Consider the following 16,274-nt stretch of genomic DNA (forward strand, 5'->3'; position numbering starts at 1 on the left):
GATCATCCAATATAGGTGGAGCGCTTTCCCTATACTGCTGCCCCACAGTAGATCTGCCCGGAGCGTCCGGTCGCCTGCCGTGGTGTTCAAGTCTTGGAGAAAAGTAAGGTGGCGGTACTTTAGATGGGTTGTTGCTTCACAGAGCGATACCAGATGCTTAATGGGCTCCTTTTGTGTAGTATTCTTACACAATCTACACATTTTGTTCTGTTCCTTTATCGCTATCCTCGGCCCCATGATTTCCAAGGTAGGCAGTAGGTTCAGTTAGAATTTTGTAGATTTTGTTCTTGCTTTAGCGCAGGGAAACAAAGATATATATTTTGGAAGAAACATTCTCCTCCTCGGGAAGCAACCATACCTCTTGTATAGGGAATAATCCCCAGACCATCAACAGTTAAGCACCAATCTACGTCAAAGTGTTTTCTCTTTACCAATTCTGAGGGTTCCCTTTAATTGCTTTCTTCCCAGGATAACGTTTTGAGTATAGATTTCATACCTTTCTGAAAACCGTATAGAGATGGAATGCGCTTTTCATTTCACCGAAGATGTGGGGACTTGGAGGATGGAATCAATAGCTTGTAGTAAAGGCGCAATTTAGACTAGGAAACTCTAGCTGTTAAAGAAATCAACCCGAACTCATGTTGAATTGCACAATTTGGGACGCAAAGGGGCAAACCAAATCCCATCTTCCAAAATACGCCCTCATGGAGTTCAAAAATGGACCATGATCGTATAAGGAACATTTAAGACCATTAATGAGGCTTAGCACCACTTTGGCCAAGTTTTATTCTCGTAGCTGGAGCAAAGAAAAGCTGCAGATAGACAGGCGCAGCCTCTTAATCTGGGCAATGAAGGGTTAAGATTTTACTCTGAGATGCTCTTCGACAGTCCCCCTGAGCTCCCCATATGTTAGATTGAAACCCAAGTACCTCATGGAATGGGTACAAGAAAGACACCCCATTCCATCACTTTAGGCTTCCATTTTTTGATAAAGATGACAATTCTCGACTTATTAGCGTTGACGATGAGGTTGTTTTCTTCGCATAGGATGCAAAATCTGTTAGTTTACGTTGTCAAAGAATAGCAAATCGTCAGCAAAGGCCAACCAATTTATTGTCAATGAACCAAGTCTGATGGGATGGGAATTCATGGTTTCCCATAGATTCTCAATATCTGTTTGATATTTGTTAAACAGGAGAGGGGCTAAAAGACAGCCCTGTCTTAAACCAAAGGAGGTAGGAAAGGAGGTAGGAAAAGATCTAGATAACAGATAATGCGCCATCTGTAAAGCGCTTGATCTTAGCACATGAGTTATGATGTAGTATTGAGATACATTTTACCAATCGAGGAGGCACCCCTTTCTTATCAGTTTGTACATGCTCATGCTCCAAGGTCAGTGGGTACATGTTATGGAGTCCTGGGGCCCTGGACCCTTTACTTTTCTTTATGAATAGAACAATGTCCTCAAGGTCTAGAGAGGCCCATGAAATGGTCTCCCATATATCAACTGGAAGGTCAGGCAACCCTATCGTCCAGAGTCCTTAAAAGTAGAAGCATAATGGGCTACCCAACTTTCCTCATTAGTTATAGATACTTCCTCTACCATCTCTTTCTCTGCATGCTTGCTTGTAAGTTTCCAAATTTGCGTCACATCTTCTTTCAACAGGTGTTGCACTGCCGATTGACTATCCTTAATGCACAATCGAAGTTTTAAGCTTTTTACAAAGATTTGATATTCCTGTGTGCTTTTCCTGTTTTTAGCATCAGCGCAGTCCTCAGATATTATGCAACCACGAAGATTGCCAAGCTGGAGATTTTTACGTTTTTTAGCTGTAATGTTTTCACCACCAAATTCCGTGCCCAACACAGCCTGTGGTTTCATCCAAGTGCGTGTGCGAAAAGTCATGGATAAGATCTAGAAAGCATTCTCTGTGGCACATACATCCCCTAAAGCATGACAGATACAATGATATCATATCTATGCACTTGAACATCTGAATCCAAAGCGAGAAGTTATCGCTGCTTCTGCAACCCTTTCTGTGGTTGAAATAAAGGTATAAGCAGCACAGCTCCCCCCCAGGACATGAGGCGCCATGACATGCTAACCTCTGGCAGCAGCTGATGGACCCACTTGAACTCCTAAATTCTTAAGGGAAAGGGTGTGCATTACCGAGTTGATTTATTAGGTGCAATGAAATGCAGAATAAGGGAGATATTGGGCGCTATATAAGTCCCTAGCTCAATAATAATAAAGGTTCACAAATAGTCTTAAGTGACATAGGGCCTCATTACGACCCAGGCGTTAAGGGTTAACGCCGTCGTTAACCCTTAACGCCTATTCTGATTTTAACGGCTGCTTTTAGCAGCCGTTAAAATCCATGGCGCTAACCTGCCATGATGCTAATTACGCCACCGTAATTTACGGTGGCGTAATTAGCGCCTTCCCCACTCCCATTATGCCCTATGGGGCAAAAATGGGAATGGGGAAGGGAAAATGGGAAATGGGGATTTACCGCCCCACTCACCTTGGAATGGGGTGGTAAATCCGCCATCCACCATGGTGTAAACGTAGTTTACACCATGGTGGTAAAGTTGGCGCAATTAGCGCCTGGGTTGTAATGACCCCCATAATATGTAACCAGAACTTTTAGGTGATCAGGGTTTGGAGCATTGAGACAACCGATTTAGAGCCTGATTCACAGAGCATTTCCCAATGCGATTGTCTCATTATCAAATGCTTCTGTGAATCAGTCCCTTAATGTGCACTTTAACTTACTACATGGATCCAGAAAATAAATCCACTCGGGGGGATAGCTCAGGGGCAACGTGCTTGCTTTGGAAGCAAGACGACACCAAGCAAGAAGGTTGGATACCCGGGTGCGCGCTTAGAAACCTCTGGGTATTAAGTGTGTTATAAATAACCAATTACAAATATGTATTAACAACCCCATCTTTGGAGTACATCAATGGTGTAATAATCGTGTGTTTAGTATGGTATGATAATAATGATATGATATGATAGGTTATTTATATTGCGCTTAATTCCCAGAGGTTTCAAAGCACAGACCTGGGGATCGAACCTGTGATGCTCCATGTCGTCTTGCTTCCAAAGCGAGCAGGTTGCTGCTGAGCTATCCTCCCGAGACTGGAGGTAATTATCCAGCCGGGATAATAAAACCTTAAGAATCGCTACACCCCGCTAAACTCAAATATCCAGAGAGGCGGATAATGTGGATTTTATAAATATGCATGACTTACAATGTTCTCCTTTGCGGGCATAAGAATTAGCATCTTAAAATATTCCCCACCATAACTATAATAGGACACCAGTAGGGCTCTCTCAATGAAAAGCCGGATTCACTCTTAACGATACGATTCTCTACCAAAAAAGCATCCCTGGAAGAGATTTCTAAGCAATGTGTTCTAGAGAGCACCCAAGAGGGGCAACCCCACCGCACACTGGCATCAACCCCATTACGTGCTCACCGTCTATTCGGGAAATCAGCTAGGGTATCAACCAACCATAGGAACATCACCAGATGCCCAAGTCCTACTGACGTCACTGATGAGTCATACTTCGATGCAAGAGTTCTCGAGGACATCCCTGAAGTGGATCCATGAGCAGGCTTCTCGCCAGACGATGGCTAGTGATGGACAAGTGAAACGTCTTTGCCTCAGCACCACATTTACTACAGCCCACGCAGTCACATGTCAGTCAGTTAACGTCAGTCAAACCCACTGAACATCAGCTTGTTACTGGTCGGCTCTCCCTCTTGGAGCGTGGTCCTGTTTATCAGTGAGCCATACCATGTATGATGCAAGCACGCTCTGTCTTTGTATGTGGCGGGCAACCTCCTTATACCTCAGGAGCCTAGATGCTTAAGGATGTAAAACTCCTAGTTATGGAGAATTTTACTTGGGCCCCTTATGAGACCACCTGATGCTTCATCCTTCGTCTTAACATTACACTAAATAGCCAAGTCCTCTTCAGACCACATGTGGAGAAGGCTCATCCTGCGTTGGCCCCAGCACTTGCACATTCTTACAATAACACCATCGGGTTGCATAATACTACCACAAGCATATCTGCCCCCTGCAGGAAAGAATGCCTCACTGCAGGTGACACAACTAGCCAATAGCATATCCGCTATAATGATGCCACTTTTGGTGACGAGAAAGGAAGAGCTTACCTCTCTGAATCCCAGAACTGCAGTCCCAAAAGAAAGCACGCAGGCAATAAAAACACAACCATCCTGCCACTTTCCCCATTCTAAGCAGCAGCATACACATGGCTCTGAATTCCGTGCAATACCACGTTTGAAATAGTATTATTTTTAAAACCATCCATCTTTTCCTGCATTTCTGCTCCATGCTTGGTGCTGCTTTTTATGGCAAGGACCTTCTTTTTTCATTTGTCACTGGCAGATGCCTTTATTCCATGAAAAATGTGCTATTTTTGTCTATTAAATGAATGAGTACATTTTATTTTTGTGTGAAATTCCTGGTCTTCACAGTGAATACTTTTCCAGTTATTCACTAAATAACTGCCTAAACTCATCTCAGCTCTTGCTGATTGTGGCCTGCATCTTAGCAATCACACTCCCACTCATCGGGCTGATAATCAGCTGGATCTTATTTTTTTCTAACATGATGGATGTATTCTCTTTTCCCCCCTTGCCAGTACTTTTGTCTGATCACTTCTTGGTACCTTTTTCTATTCCTTTCGCTCAGCCCAGAACTAGACCTATCCCTCTTGCTAAGTTTCAACGTCGATGGGCAGACGTTTCTTCAAATGATATTGCCATTTCTATTGAAAATCTTACTCTTCAAGGCCTGACAACTGATTCCAATCCTTGTGACTCCTTGAGTGAGGCCCTACAGTGCACTACAGACTCTTTGGCACCCTCTAAACGTTCTACCTCTCGTGCAAAACAATCTGCCCCTTTGTACTGTCCTGAACTGCGAACACTCAAACAGAGATGTAGACAAGTGGAACGCAGATAGCATCAGTCTTCTGACCCCACGGCTAAATCGGCCTATGTTGAAGCACGAAACATCTATCACGCACTATTAAAAAAATCAAAACCCAGCATTTCTCGGATCGGATTATGAATGCCTCTTGTACCTCTCGGGAACTTTTCCATGTGGTCAAGGAACTGAATACTCTGATTCGCCCCCCAGCCCCTGCCCCTCTTCACCCCCAAACTCACTGCGACCGAATTGCACTTTTCTTTGAAAAAGAAATCTGAAAACTTCGTGAGCTGATTGATGCTGAAAGACATACCTCTGATATCACCTCTGAGGTCCCTCTTCCTTCGGTCTCTCATTCTAACACTGTTCAGTTTATCACTGTGACTGACTCTATGTCGCTACTGCCCTTCTCAAGCTAAAATCTGCTTGCACTTCCTCTTCACATTTTGCCATCGCTCTCTCACAGACTCGTCCCATTGCTTACTTCAGCCCTCCAATATTCCTTTTCTACTGGTCACATTCTTGACTCACTTAAACATGTGGTTATTTCCCCTCTTCTCAAAAAGTCACATTTAGATCCTGCCGAGGTTGCACATTATCGGCCTCTTTCTCTTCTTCCGGCTATCATGAAACTGCTCGAAGTTATTGTCACCCCCAGCTTTCTGCCTTTCTCAAGAGTAATCATCTTCTTCACCCCTTCCAGGCTGGTTTTCACCCTGGGACGGGTACTGAGTCGGTTTTGGTCTCTCTACTTGATGACATCGCCCTGCTGTAGGACCGCAGAGAGACTGGTGTTCTTATTCTCCTTGATCTCTCCGCGGCCTTTGATACTGCGGACCATCATGGACTCCTTCACTGTCTTCATGGAGCCGGAATCGTGGGTGTCCACCTGAAGTGGTTTACATCTTTTCTCTCTAATCGAGCTCAGATGGTTTCTCTATCTACTTTTACTTCCTCTCCTATTACTTTGGACTGTGGGGTTCCGCAGGGGTTGGCTCTCTTTCCTCTTCTGTTTAACCTATGCATGTTGGCTCTTGCTAAATGTATCTCTAGTCACTGCATTCACTTTTATTCTTATGCGGATGACACTCTAATTCTCTTTCGTCTTAACTCCCCATCCACCGATCCTCCTCATAAATTAAAGAATTCCTCTCTGCTGTTGCTGACTGGATGTCAAAAAACGGGCTCAAGTTTAACGGTGACAAAACTGTAGTCTTACTTGTTGGCTCCACCTGCTCCAGTTCCTCCTGGACTTCTGAATATTGGCCTTCTTCTCTTTGGAACTGCCTGGAACCTGCTCCTATGGTCAAAAGCCTAGGCATAAAAATCCTTTCCTCCGGCTCTAGGTCAGCCCAAGTGTCAGCCATGTGCCAAACAGGCTTTGCTAAACTTAAATTGTTGAAAAAGGTTCTCCCTTCTCTTCTCAGGAACTCTCATCTAAAATTGGTAGAGCCTCTATTATGGGGTCTATTGATTATTGTAATAGGATCTATCTTGGCCAGCCTGAATTCCTCATACATCGCCTGCAGATCCTTCAGAATTCGGCAGCTTGTGGCCCTGAATTTTGGCCCTGAATGCCCCCAGACTAGCTAATTCCCAGGCGCTTCTTCTGCGGCGTCACTGGCGTCCGGTGAAAAGCTGTATTAAGTTTAAGGACCTCTGCCTTGTTCACTGTGCTATTCATGGTACTGGGGCAGAGTTTCTGCAATCAAAACTTGTACCTTACAAACCTTGCAGAGATCCCGGCTCAGCTAATCTCTCACTTCTCTGCATTCCTCGGTTTCTACGGTCTCAGGCAGGAGGAAGATCCTTTCGGTCCTTGGTCCTGAGTTGCGTAACACTGCCCAATTCCTTCCTTTTTGCAAATGTCTAAAAACCTTTCTGTTCTAATTTTCCCTTGGTACCCCCTCTTCTCTCTAACTTAGCACTTTGATGCCTTTACCAGTCTATGCCTGCGCTTTATCAAGTAACCGTACAATACAATACAGTTATCACTTGGTGAACTGTTTTGGACTGGTCCATGTGCCCCATTGCCTTCTAAGGGGGTAGACTTTTTCTCCATCCGCTACCACTTCTCTGAGCGCAGGAAGGTAGGGGTGGCACGGGGAGCCATGGTACACTTATTAGCCCTGATCCAGCAGAGATGTTGGATCAGAGTCGATCTGCACCCTTTGTCAATCACCCTCTTACAACCTTAAGCAAGTCAACTCATAGATGCCAATCCACAAATATATCTGTGAGCAGGGATGCCAGGGCATTGTGTTTCTGCAGATCTCACCTTGTAAGTCCCTGATTCATAGAGGGTTTCCATGTGAAGAACATAAGGGATGCAAACGCAAGGGACCCGCAATTAGCCCCCTCGGTTCGCATTCAAATATTAAGCCCATTCCGGCGAATTGAATTGGCACACTGACCCCACTTGCATTGTAGGGGCTGGTCAGTTTCAGCGAGAGCATTGGCAATGACAGGCTTTAAAAGGCATATCACATCAAAGGCATTGTTTATTTTGCCACCTGCTTTCAAGAGGGGCACATGTAATAAAAAAAACAGAAAACTAGTCAATCCCACATAAAGCATGAGCACTTCTATTTTGGGAAAATGTGTGTTGCTTAGGGCCTCTACAAGCAGTATTGTGCGGTCCCATATACCTTGTCTTTAACAGGGCAGACTGAGCCAGTTGTGAATTTAGATGCCCTTTGATAGGTGGAAGACCGCATTGGACTCTTGGCAGACTACAGGAAAGAGATCTATGCCAGAATTCCTCCACGTGCATGTGGCCTCGTGAATTGGCCCCATACTTTCCTGTTTTGCTAATGAAAAGGCCCCCTCTGCCATAGGTAACGTAAGGTTTATGTAAACAATAAAGTGAATTTCTCTAAGGTTTAAGTGGCCACTTTCAGGGACCATTTCCTTTATTAAAAGAGTTGATTTAGACTAATTATCTATCAGGTGCGCTACTCGTGGGGAGGAATGGACGTAGTAAATGTCTAGAGCCCACAGATCTGATGTGTGCTCCAAATGAAACTGTCTAACACATAGTCGCTGAATTAAAATGGAGGCACAGACCTGTAACTGAACGCATACTAAGCATATATGTGTCTACATGAACATTAAACCCAGTGATAATGTTTTCAGGTCGCTACTTTTCAGTGGACACTTTCATTTGGAGAGCACTCCCCCCGAGCAATGATGGAAGAGGGTGAGCGCATGCACACGCCTTTATTCAGACATGCTCTTTTGCTACTGTGGTTGTTATGAATTAAGAGATGTCATCTGTCACTTACCCAGTGACGTGGTTGCCAGTGTCTGTCGGCCAACGAATTGGGCTGGTCCCATACCGGAAAGAAAGTCACTAAACTGCCCGTTAGATGCGAGGCAGACTCCACTGTAGTTCAGGCTAAAAAGCAAAACAAAGATGGTAAAGGTCACTCCCTCAAACAGCCACAATGACCACAAATAAGCAACTGAATACAACGTATGCAACTCGCGGGAGCTTTTTTAGTTTTGGATATTAGCGCCACCTATAAGCCAAAACTATTTCACAACAAGGGAGAACTGCCATATGAAAGAGGGATACAAAGCTTGTAGGTGTTATTGGTTATTTACCCACCCATTGACTGACAATGGCCATGCCAATCCCTGTGGCCATTCCCACCCAAGTCCCACCCCTCCCTGCCCAAAACACGTCCTCCTGGGATCTCTTGTCAAGCCTTACCGTCACACTTTGCACACAAAGTGCCTGACAGGTTTTGTTTTTAAAAGCAGTCTTCTGAAAGTTAATTAGCTAGTTGGAGCTGTAAACTCGCTAGTGCTGTAATAAACATTTCTTAACCAGGTCTGCCTTCAGCTAATCAATTTTTCAAGCACGATGCATGCCCTTCACTGTTTTGGCGTGTATATAGGTCCCAGGTACTCGAACCATTTTGCAGCTGCTACCATCAATGGTTAGTTAAAACCAACTACAGCAGTGCTTGGCAAATGCCTTTTTCCATGTCTACACAATAGTTAAAACTGTTGACATTGCGAATGCTTGTTTTTATAGACATCAAGATTTTCAGTGCAACATGACAAGCTCGGCAGCAGAAACAACATAACCCAAAGACAGAACACTCTTTTGTTATACTTTAAAAGCTGCTATCAAAGAAGTATTGCCACCAGAGTAGACTATTATATCAGTCTCCCCCTGATGTCATAACAATTACTCCTTTGCTTGGCTTTATATCCCCCGCTACTTGGCCCCTAATGCAAACCAAGCATGCAATAGTTCACATTGTGTGTGGACCTTACTCAAAGTAAGGCAAATCCCAGGGCGAGGGAACAGTTAAGGTGTGAGAGAGTTTTGGGTGTGCCATGCATACAAGCAAACCACATTGACCACATTACAAGTTTGGCAGGACAGTCAAGTGGCAGTAATTCTGTTACTTTCACTGTGCCAGCAGTTTTCGGCACTACCAAATTATAGGCTCTGTGGTAAAGTGGTGCTAGGATTCCTTCAAATCTCTCATGTAGTCCTGTAGACTTCATGAATAAGGACTATTACCACCAGTGGCAGTAGCGGTATCCGAGAATGGTGGCATTTCCGCAAGGCCCATTGTGTCTCTTAAATCAAATGTACTGAAATACATATGCTTTATTTTCTTAACAACAATGTCTACAGTCAGTGTTTGGCCTTACCTGTACTCTTTCAATGTATTATATAGGATATTCCCATGGACCTGTTCCGGTCCAAAGTAGAAATATGGGCACCAATCCTCACCATTGGCTTTAAGCCAATTATAGCATGCAAGCTTTTTCCAATTTCCTGGCAGTCAGCAATAATCTTTCCGATTTTTAAAAAGGAAGACAAGGTGAACCTAGCGTTCTACAGACCCATATCCTTGCTAGACTCCCTATGTAAAAAATGTGGGCCATGTTTTACTAGCAAAATTGGGAGCCTTGGTAGCGGACAAGATAATCCTGTCTAAAGTCCAATCCAGGATTTCGACTCAGATTGGGCACATCCCAGCAAGCTTTAAATCGGTTGTATACGAATTGTTCATTTTACAACTGCTCGACTGACAATTGACCTTTTCACAATTGGCCGAATTTTGAAGGTCAATTGTACCATATATGTGGGGTGAAACCCCCCACAACTCCCCACCCAACGCCAAACCCCCAAAACCCATATATATATATATATATATATATATATATATATATATATATATATATATATATATATATTCGGTCAATTGTGAAAAGGTCAATTGTGACCCTTTAAATTCGGTCAATTGTTCATTCGAAAAATTGTAAACAAACAATTTGGGTAATACCTTTAAATTTATATCTGATTGTGGCGGGTTGTCGCTACATATGTTCGGAGACAGTATATTTGGTGTCCATGGACCTGAGCATGTCCTTCGACAAAGTCAATGAGACACAGCTGTGAGATGTGCGCAGGTCCTTGGATTGCCCCGCAGAATTGGTAAGTTTTTTGGTCAATTTGCATAGCAATACACGAGCCTGTGTGAGGAGTGGTGACCAAGGACGTTGTATTGACTACTTTGTAGTTAATTCGGGATTGCGTCAGGGCTACGTCCTGGCCCTTCTTCTCTTCTCATTATTAATTAACGGGCTATATGAGACTTTAGGCAATCTGAAGAGAGATATCTTGGGGGTGTGGAACTGCAGTATATCTAGGCTTGTGTAGGCCGAAGATACGTTGCTAACCGCAAGAACACCTAGAACCTTACAGCACCTATCACGGTGTACACTGCCTTCACAAATAAACTTGACCTTCAGGTCAATGCAGGGAAATCTGCAGCATTGGTCTGTATAGGTGCAAGGTGATAGGTCTCGATGCCCAAAATGTATACTAACAATGTAGAAGCCCCATTTATTTACTCATGTATTTATTGATTTCATTTATGAATCGCACAGCAACCCGTAGGCATCAAGGCGCTCTTACAGTGAATCAGTTACCTGCAGGTGAGGCCAAGAAACCATGAAATTGGTAAAGTGAAACAGTGCAAAGCAGAGCAGCTTGTGGGATGTCATGGGAGTGGTGACTGTATTAGGTGAACAGCCAAGTTTTAAGGGATTTCTGGAACCCGCAGTAAGAGGGTTCATCTCTCAGGGTGGAAGGGAGAGTGTTCCATTGTTTGGCTGTGATCGATGAGAAGCTGGAGCCTCCCCGTTAAAATGAAATGAAATTATATTCTATTTATATCACGCTCTTACGCAAGTGTTTCAGAGCACAACCAGGCAAAGGGAGGGGAACAGGGAGAACAGAAAAAAACTACGGTATTACTAGGCCCGGTGACATTGAGAACGCGCAAGTGCATGGGAAAGGGAAAAGGGGGAAAGTGCATGGAAGGGGGGAGAAGTGGAAAGTGTGGAACTGAGGAGAGAACAGAGTAAATAATAATAAGTAAAATAAATAAATAAAGGCGATAAATGGTGGCAGTGCAGCTAGCAAGTAGCAAGTGCTCAGTTATTTGGATAGGGTATATCTGAGAAGTGCAGAAGAAAGTGGGTAAGGGACTGCATGGGTGCAGATACAGACCCCAGTGCAAAGGGTGGCCCAGAGGCAGTGCAAGAGGGTGGCAGGGTGAGCAGGTACCTGGGCCCGAGGGACAGAGGATGGCCAGGTGCACAGTACCGAGAGAGAAACAGATCAGCAGGGTAGAAGAGGGGCAAAGGCAGAAGCAACGAGGAAGGTCTTGAGGTGCTTCTGGAACCGGAGATGGTTCTCCTCAAGTTTCAAGGTGGCAGCAAGGCTGTTCCAAAGGGAGGCCCCATCCAAAGACAGAGATCTACCCCCAGCTTGTTTCTTTGAAAAACGACTGACCCTCAGGGAGTTAGAAGTAGAGGAGCGGAGGGCTCGAGAGGGGAGGTATTTTGGACCCAGGCCCCAGAAAGCCTTGTGGACAATGCAGAGGGTTTTAAATTTAATCCTTGCATCCACAGGGAGCCAATGTGGGGATTTCAGAGCTGGAGCGATACGATCCCAGGGCTTGAGGCCAAGGATAAGTCTTGCAGTCCTGTTCTGGATTAGCTGCAGAGGGCGGAGAGTAGAGGCAGGTAGATTTACAAAGAGGCTGTTACAATAATCCAACCTAGAGAGAACCAGAGCTTGTGAGACAGTGAGCTGGGGGAAGGAGAGGAAAGACAGAGTACCTCTGAGGGGGTGCAGTAAGAAGTTTGACTTTTTAGAGACCTCAGAGATGTGTCCGGAGAAGGAAAGTGTGGAGTCAAAGATGACCCCAAGGTTCTTATTTACATTTTTTATTTTATGTATTTTTTTTATTTTTATTTGACTTTTAGTTTTGTAAAACAAAACAAACTTTTTGTCATTTCTATTCCAATTCCCCAAAACCCAAGTCCTTCAACATTTCGCATCTATGATTAGTACAGACTTGGGTTAAGTCTACTCAGATTTTGGGGCTATGCCAATGGTGGTTCCTATGTTTTTGATGGTGGTGATAATATCGTATCCATAAAGTTAATCACACCGCAGGTTAGCAGTACATTAGTCCCCATAATCAGATGGCTCCACCATTCAACCATGTTACCATTTAGCGGTGCATATCGTTCTAGGTGTAGAAAGCGTTGCCTAGAGATTTGTGGACAATCGATTATCAGGTGTTTGGTTGATTCAGACTCTTTTTGACAGAAGAGGCATATGTCGTTCTTTGTCGTGGGATCTTTTATTTTCATCAGCCGCTCTTTTGTATTGTAGAGATTCAGACGTAATCTTAAAAATTGATTCCGATGGTAATTAGAAGGAAATTTGGCCAGATACTTTGGCAGTTCATCCATTTTCTGCGAGCTTAAGCCTAAGACTAAAGCCGAAGCTAATGCAGTGCGTTGTTCAGCATTTGTGATCCACTTCCATTGTTTGAATTTTTCTTTTGCCAGTTGTGGTAACTTAATGACCAAGGACATTTTTATGTCAGCCTCATTCAGAATGGCTAGTAATTTCTCCTCCCAACTGTTTATCAGTGAGGCAGTTGTGTCATGATTTTTGTTCGCTAGAATGAGATAGGCTTTTGGAGCTGGAGATATTCGCATTTTCCTTAGAAGTGCTAAAGATTTCCATAGTACGGTAGTGTGTAAAGATACAAGACCCAGTTCATGCCTCAGAGCCACCATTGAGACGCATTGTGGAAGATGGAGAGCCTTGCGCCAAAAGCAACCTTCTAATTGAGCCCAAAAACTTGCACTGATATTCCACCCTGATTCGCTGCCAAAGCATACTGTCGGGATCACTTTTTGGAGGTAGAAGGTCATTCATGGTTGGAGGGAACATTTTCCATAGTTTGTATGCAGTTTTCGTCGTTGCAAAGCAAACATTCGCATACGACATTGGACATGATTGGTCCAACTCCATTCTCCAATCGAGGTATTATATGTATTTATATAGCGCCGAAGCCCACGGGCATCTGGATACATTACATATAGACAAATATGACAGAGTGACAGGACAACATAATAAGATGGCTCTTAGGTGTCAGTGCATTAATGAAGGAGAAAGGAGAATTAACACCAAAGGTTCTTATTTAAAAAGTGAAATTTTAACTTTTTTTCTGAACGTTGAGAAGTTGGATTCTATTCTCTGGTGGGCTGACAGCTTATTCCATCTGGTGATTGCTTTAGAAGAGGACGCTCTGCCTAGCCCATTTACTCTTTTTGCTGACATTAAGGAGTCCTTGGGATCTAGATATAAGGGTGCGACTTGGTTCGTACAAGACAAATTGTTTTTTTAGATATGAGGGTGCATCCCCGAATAAGCAGTGGTGGACGATAGTCAGTGATTAGAACGTGATATGATCCTCTATGGCGAGCCAGTGTAGGTCTTTTCTGTCACCAGCAATGTGCTCTCGCCTAGATTTTCCCATGATGGTCCTTATGCAGTTGTTCTGGATAATATGACACTGCTTAATGCATTTGCTATTTGCTCCTAACAGCAGAGACTTACCATAGTCCAGCCGTGAGAGTAAAGTGGCTCTGGCAATGGTTGCACTGTTCTGCTGACTCAATAGTGGCAAATTTGGCTCAGGAGTCTTTGGTGATATTGACAATTGCGTTTGAGACATGCACTTGAGCCTCTGATGACTGCAAACAGACACCAAGGGTCTTGACTTTTATCTGAGACTCTGTTGAGTCTTTAATTGCAAAGGAGGAATAGGCAGCATCTAGTTTAGTTATGGCGTGAGGGGATCCGAATGTCATGAGCTCGGTCTTGCTGCCATTGAGGCACATCCAATTTGTTTTCATCCATGCTTCGATGGAGTTGTAAATGCCCAATAGCTTGTTGTTATCTGTGGTGTGATTTCCGCTCAACTCCATAATCAGTTAAGTATCATCTGCAAAGTTTGTGAAGGATACCCCCATGTTTGTCAGTAGGGTACACAAGCAGCGCAGATAAAGATTAAAGAGTAAGGGTGAGAAACCAGCACCCTGTGGCACACCACAGTCTACTGGCCTAGGAGCACAGGAGTGATCCCCCCAGATGATCTTGGAACACCTATCTTCAAAGAATGAGGCCACCCAGTTGATGGCGTCCTGGGAGCAGTTTCCTGGTAGGGGTAGGAGGAGGGCCAAGGGAGGCCGGCCAAAGAGAGAATGTAAAGGATGGTGAAGGTGTAGCAATGAGGAGGATCTCAGTCTTGTTGGCATTTAGATAAAGATCGTTGGTGGCGCACCAATTTTGAATGATAATTAGGCAATCAGAGACGAGGAAAGGAGATGAGGTGGCTGAAAGAAGCCTAAAAGTGAGTTGGGTGTCATCAGCATAGCACTGGAAATTTGAGCAGAAAATAGAAATGCAGTAGGTGAGAGTTGCCAGGTATTGGTTGAAAAGCCAGGATGACAGGTTAGACCCCTGGGGAAACCCACAGGTAGAGAGGGAGATAGTAGATACGAGGACCCAAGTTGTACCTGGGAGGGTCGGTCAGAGAGGAAAGAGGTCAGCCAGGCAAGAGTCTGATCGGTGATACTGAGGTTGTCACGGAGATGATTGAGCAGGGTGGTAGGTTGACCATGTCAAAAGCAGAGGATAGATCAAGCAGGATGAGGACAGAGGGAGTGTTAGAGTCAAGGCTGGAAAGCAGATCTTTGCAGATGTTCAGGAGGGCAGTTTACGTGCTTCTGGCTGCTATGAAGCCAGATTGGTGGTCATGGAGAGAGTCAACAGAATGAGAATGAAAGTTAAGCTGAGAGATGGCCAGCTTTTCCAGGAGTTTACCCAAAAACTGAGTAATGGAAATTGAGCGATAGTTAGCCAGACAAGATGGATCAGCTGTGGGTTTCTTGAGGAGATGATGCACAAGGGAGTGCGTCAGGGGGAAGGGGAAAGATCCAGAGGCAAAGTAGAGGTTGCAGAAATCGGCAAGGGCCAAAGCAAGGGTATCAATGTGGTCCTTAATGGTTTTAGAGGAAAAAGGATGGACCTGTTTTGATGAGGCTTTCATAGATCAGACTTATCTAGCGACCTCAGCACGGGAGAAAAGTGGGAAGGAGATGAAAGAGGGAGGGGGTTTCTGAAGAAGGGTCAGCAAGCAGAGAAGGAGGGGGAGGGTGAGTGGAGGAGAGGGTGGACAAGATGCCCTGGGTTTTAGAGGTAAAGTGAGAGGCAGAGGCATTGCAAAGAGCTTGGGAGGTGTGGAGACTGCACCAGGGTTGGCCAGCTCCTTACAGATTTTGAAGAGTTTGGCCGAGTTGTTAGATACCGCAGAGACACAGGCTTGAATGCAGACTCTCTTCTTGGTGCAAACAGAGAATCAGTATTGCCTTTGGAGCAGGTGACAGGCCAGTTTGTCAGGGGATGTGCAAGAAGCCTTCTATTTCCTCTCAGCCGCCCTAAACTTACGTTTAAGTGTAGCTAGGTCAGAGACATGCCAAGATTTGCACTTGGATGTGGACTTCAAATGGATCCTCATGACATGCGCAAGAGCATCAAGAGTAGCAGAAATAGAGGAGTAGAGCAGGGACAGAGCTTTGTCAGGGTATGAGTCAGCCAGAAGAGTGGGGAAAAGGTGGCAGCGAAAGCCTCGTCTGACACACGCTTCATGGGCCGGATATCTGAGAAGGTGGGTGGCAGTCTTGGGGTAGGCTTGGCTTGAGGGGAGGAGATGGAAAGATGAGAGGAGAGGAGGCAGTGATCACTCCAGGAGAGAGGAGTGGTGAGAAGAATGGATAGGGGGAGGCTAGAGGAGATCAAGACATCAAGTGTGTGACCAGCAGAGTGAGTCGGGCCAGAGGGGAGGATGGAGAGAGAGAGTGAATCGCAGAGGAACAGGGAGAATCAAGGTGAATGTTAA

General features: G+C 44.7%; 1 protein-coding gene across 1 annotated transcript in view; it reads right to left on the reverse strand.

The window, feature by feature from the left end:
• The window catches only part of RIMS4 (regulating synaptic membrane exocytosis 4), an 867,656-nt gene that overhangs the window by 128,084 nt on the left and 723,298 nt on the right, over window positions 1-16,274 (reverse strand). The window contains exon 4 of the mRNA XM_069651349.1: window positions 8,256-8,368. Within this exon, the coding sequence (XP_069507450.1) occupies window positions 8,256-8,368 (113 nt within the window). The remainder of the gene's footprint in view (window positions 1-8,255; window positions 8,369-16,274) is intronic.

This window comes from Ambystoma mexicanum, chromosome 3p (genome assembly GCF_040938575.1).
Source record: "Ambystoma mexicanum isolate Mex_15411 chromosome 3p, UKY_AmexF1_1, whole genome shotgun sequence".
Classification (NCBI taxonomy): Eukaryota; Metazoa; Chordata; class Amphibia; order Caudata; family Ambystomatidae; genus Ambystoma; species Ambystoma mexicanum.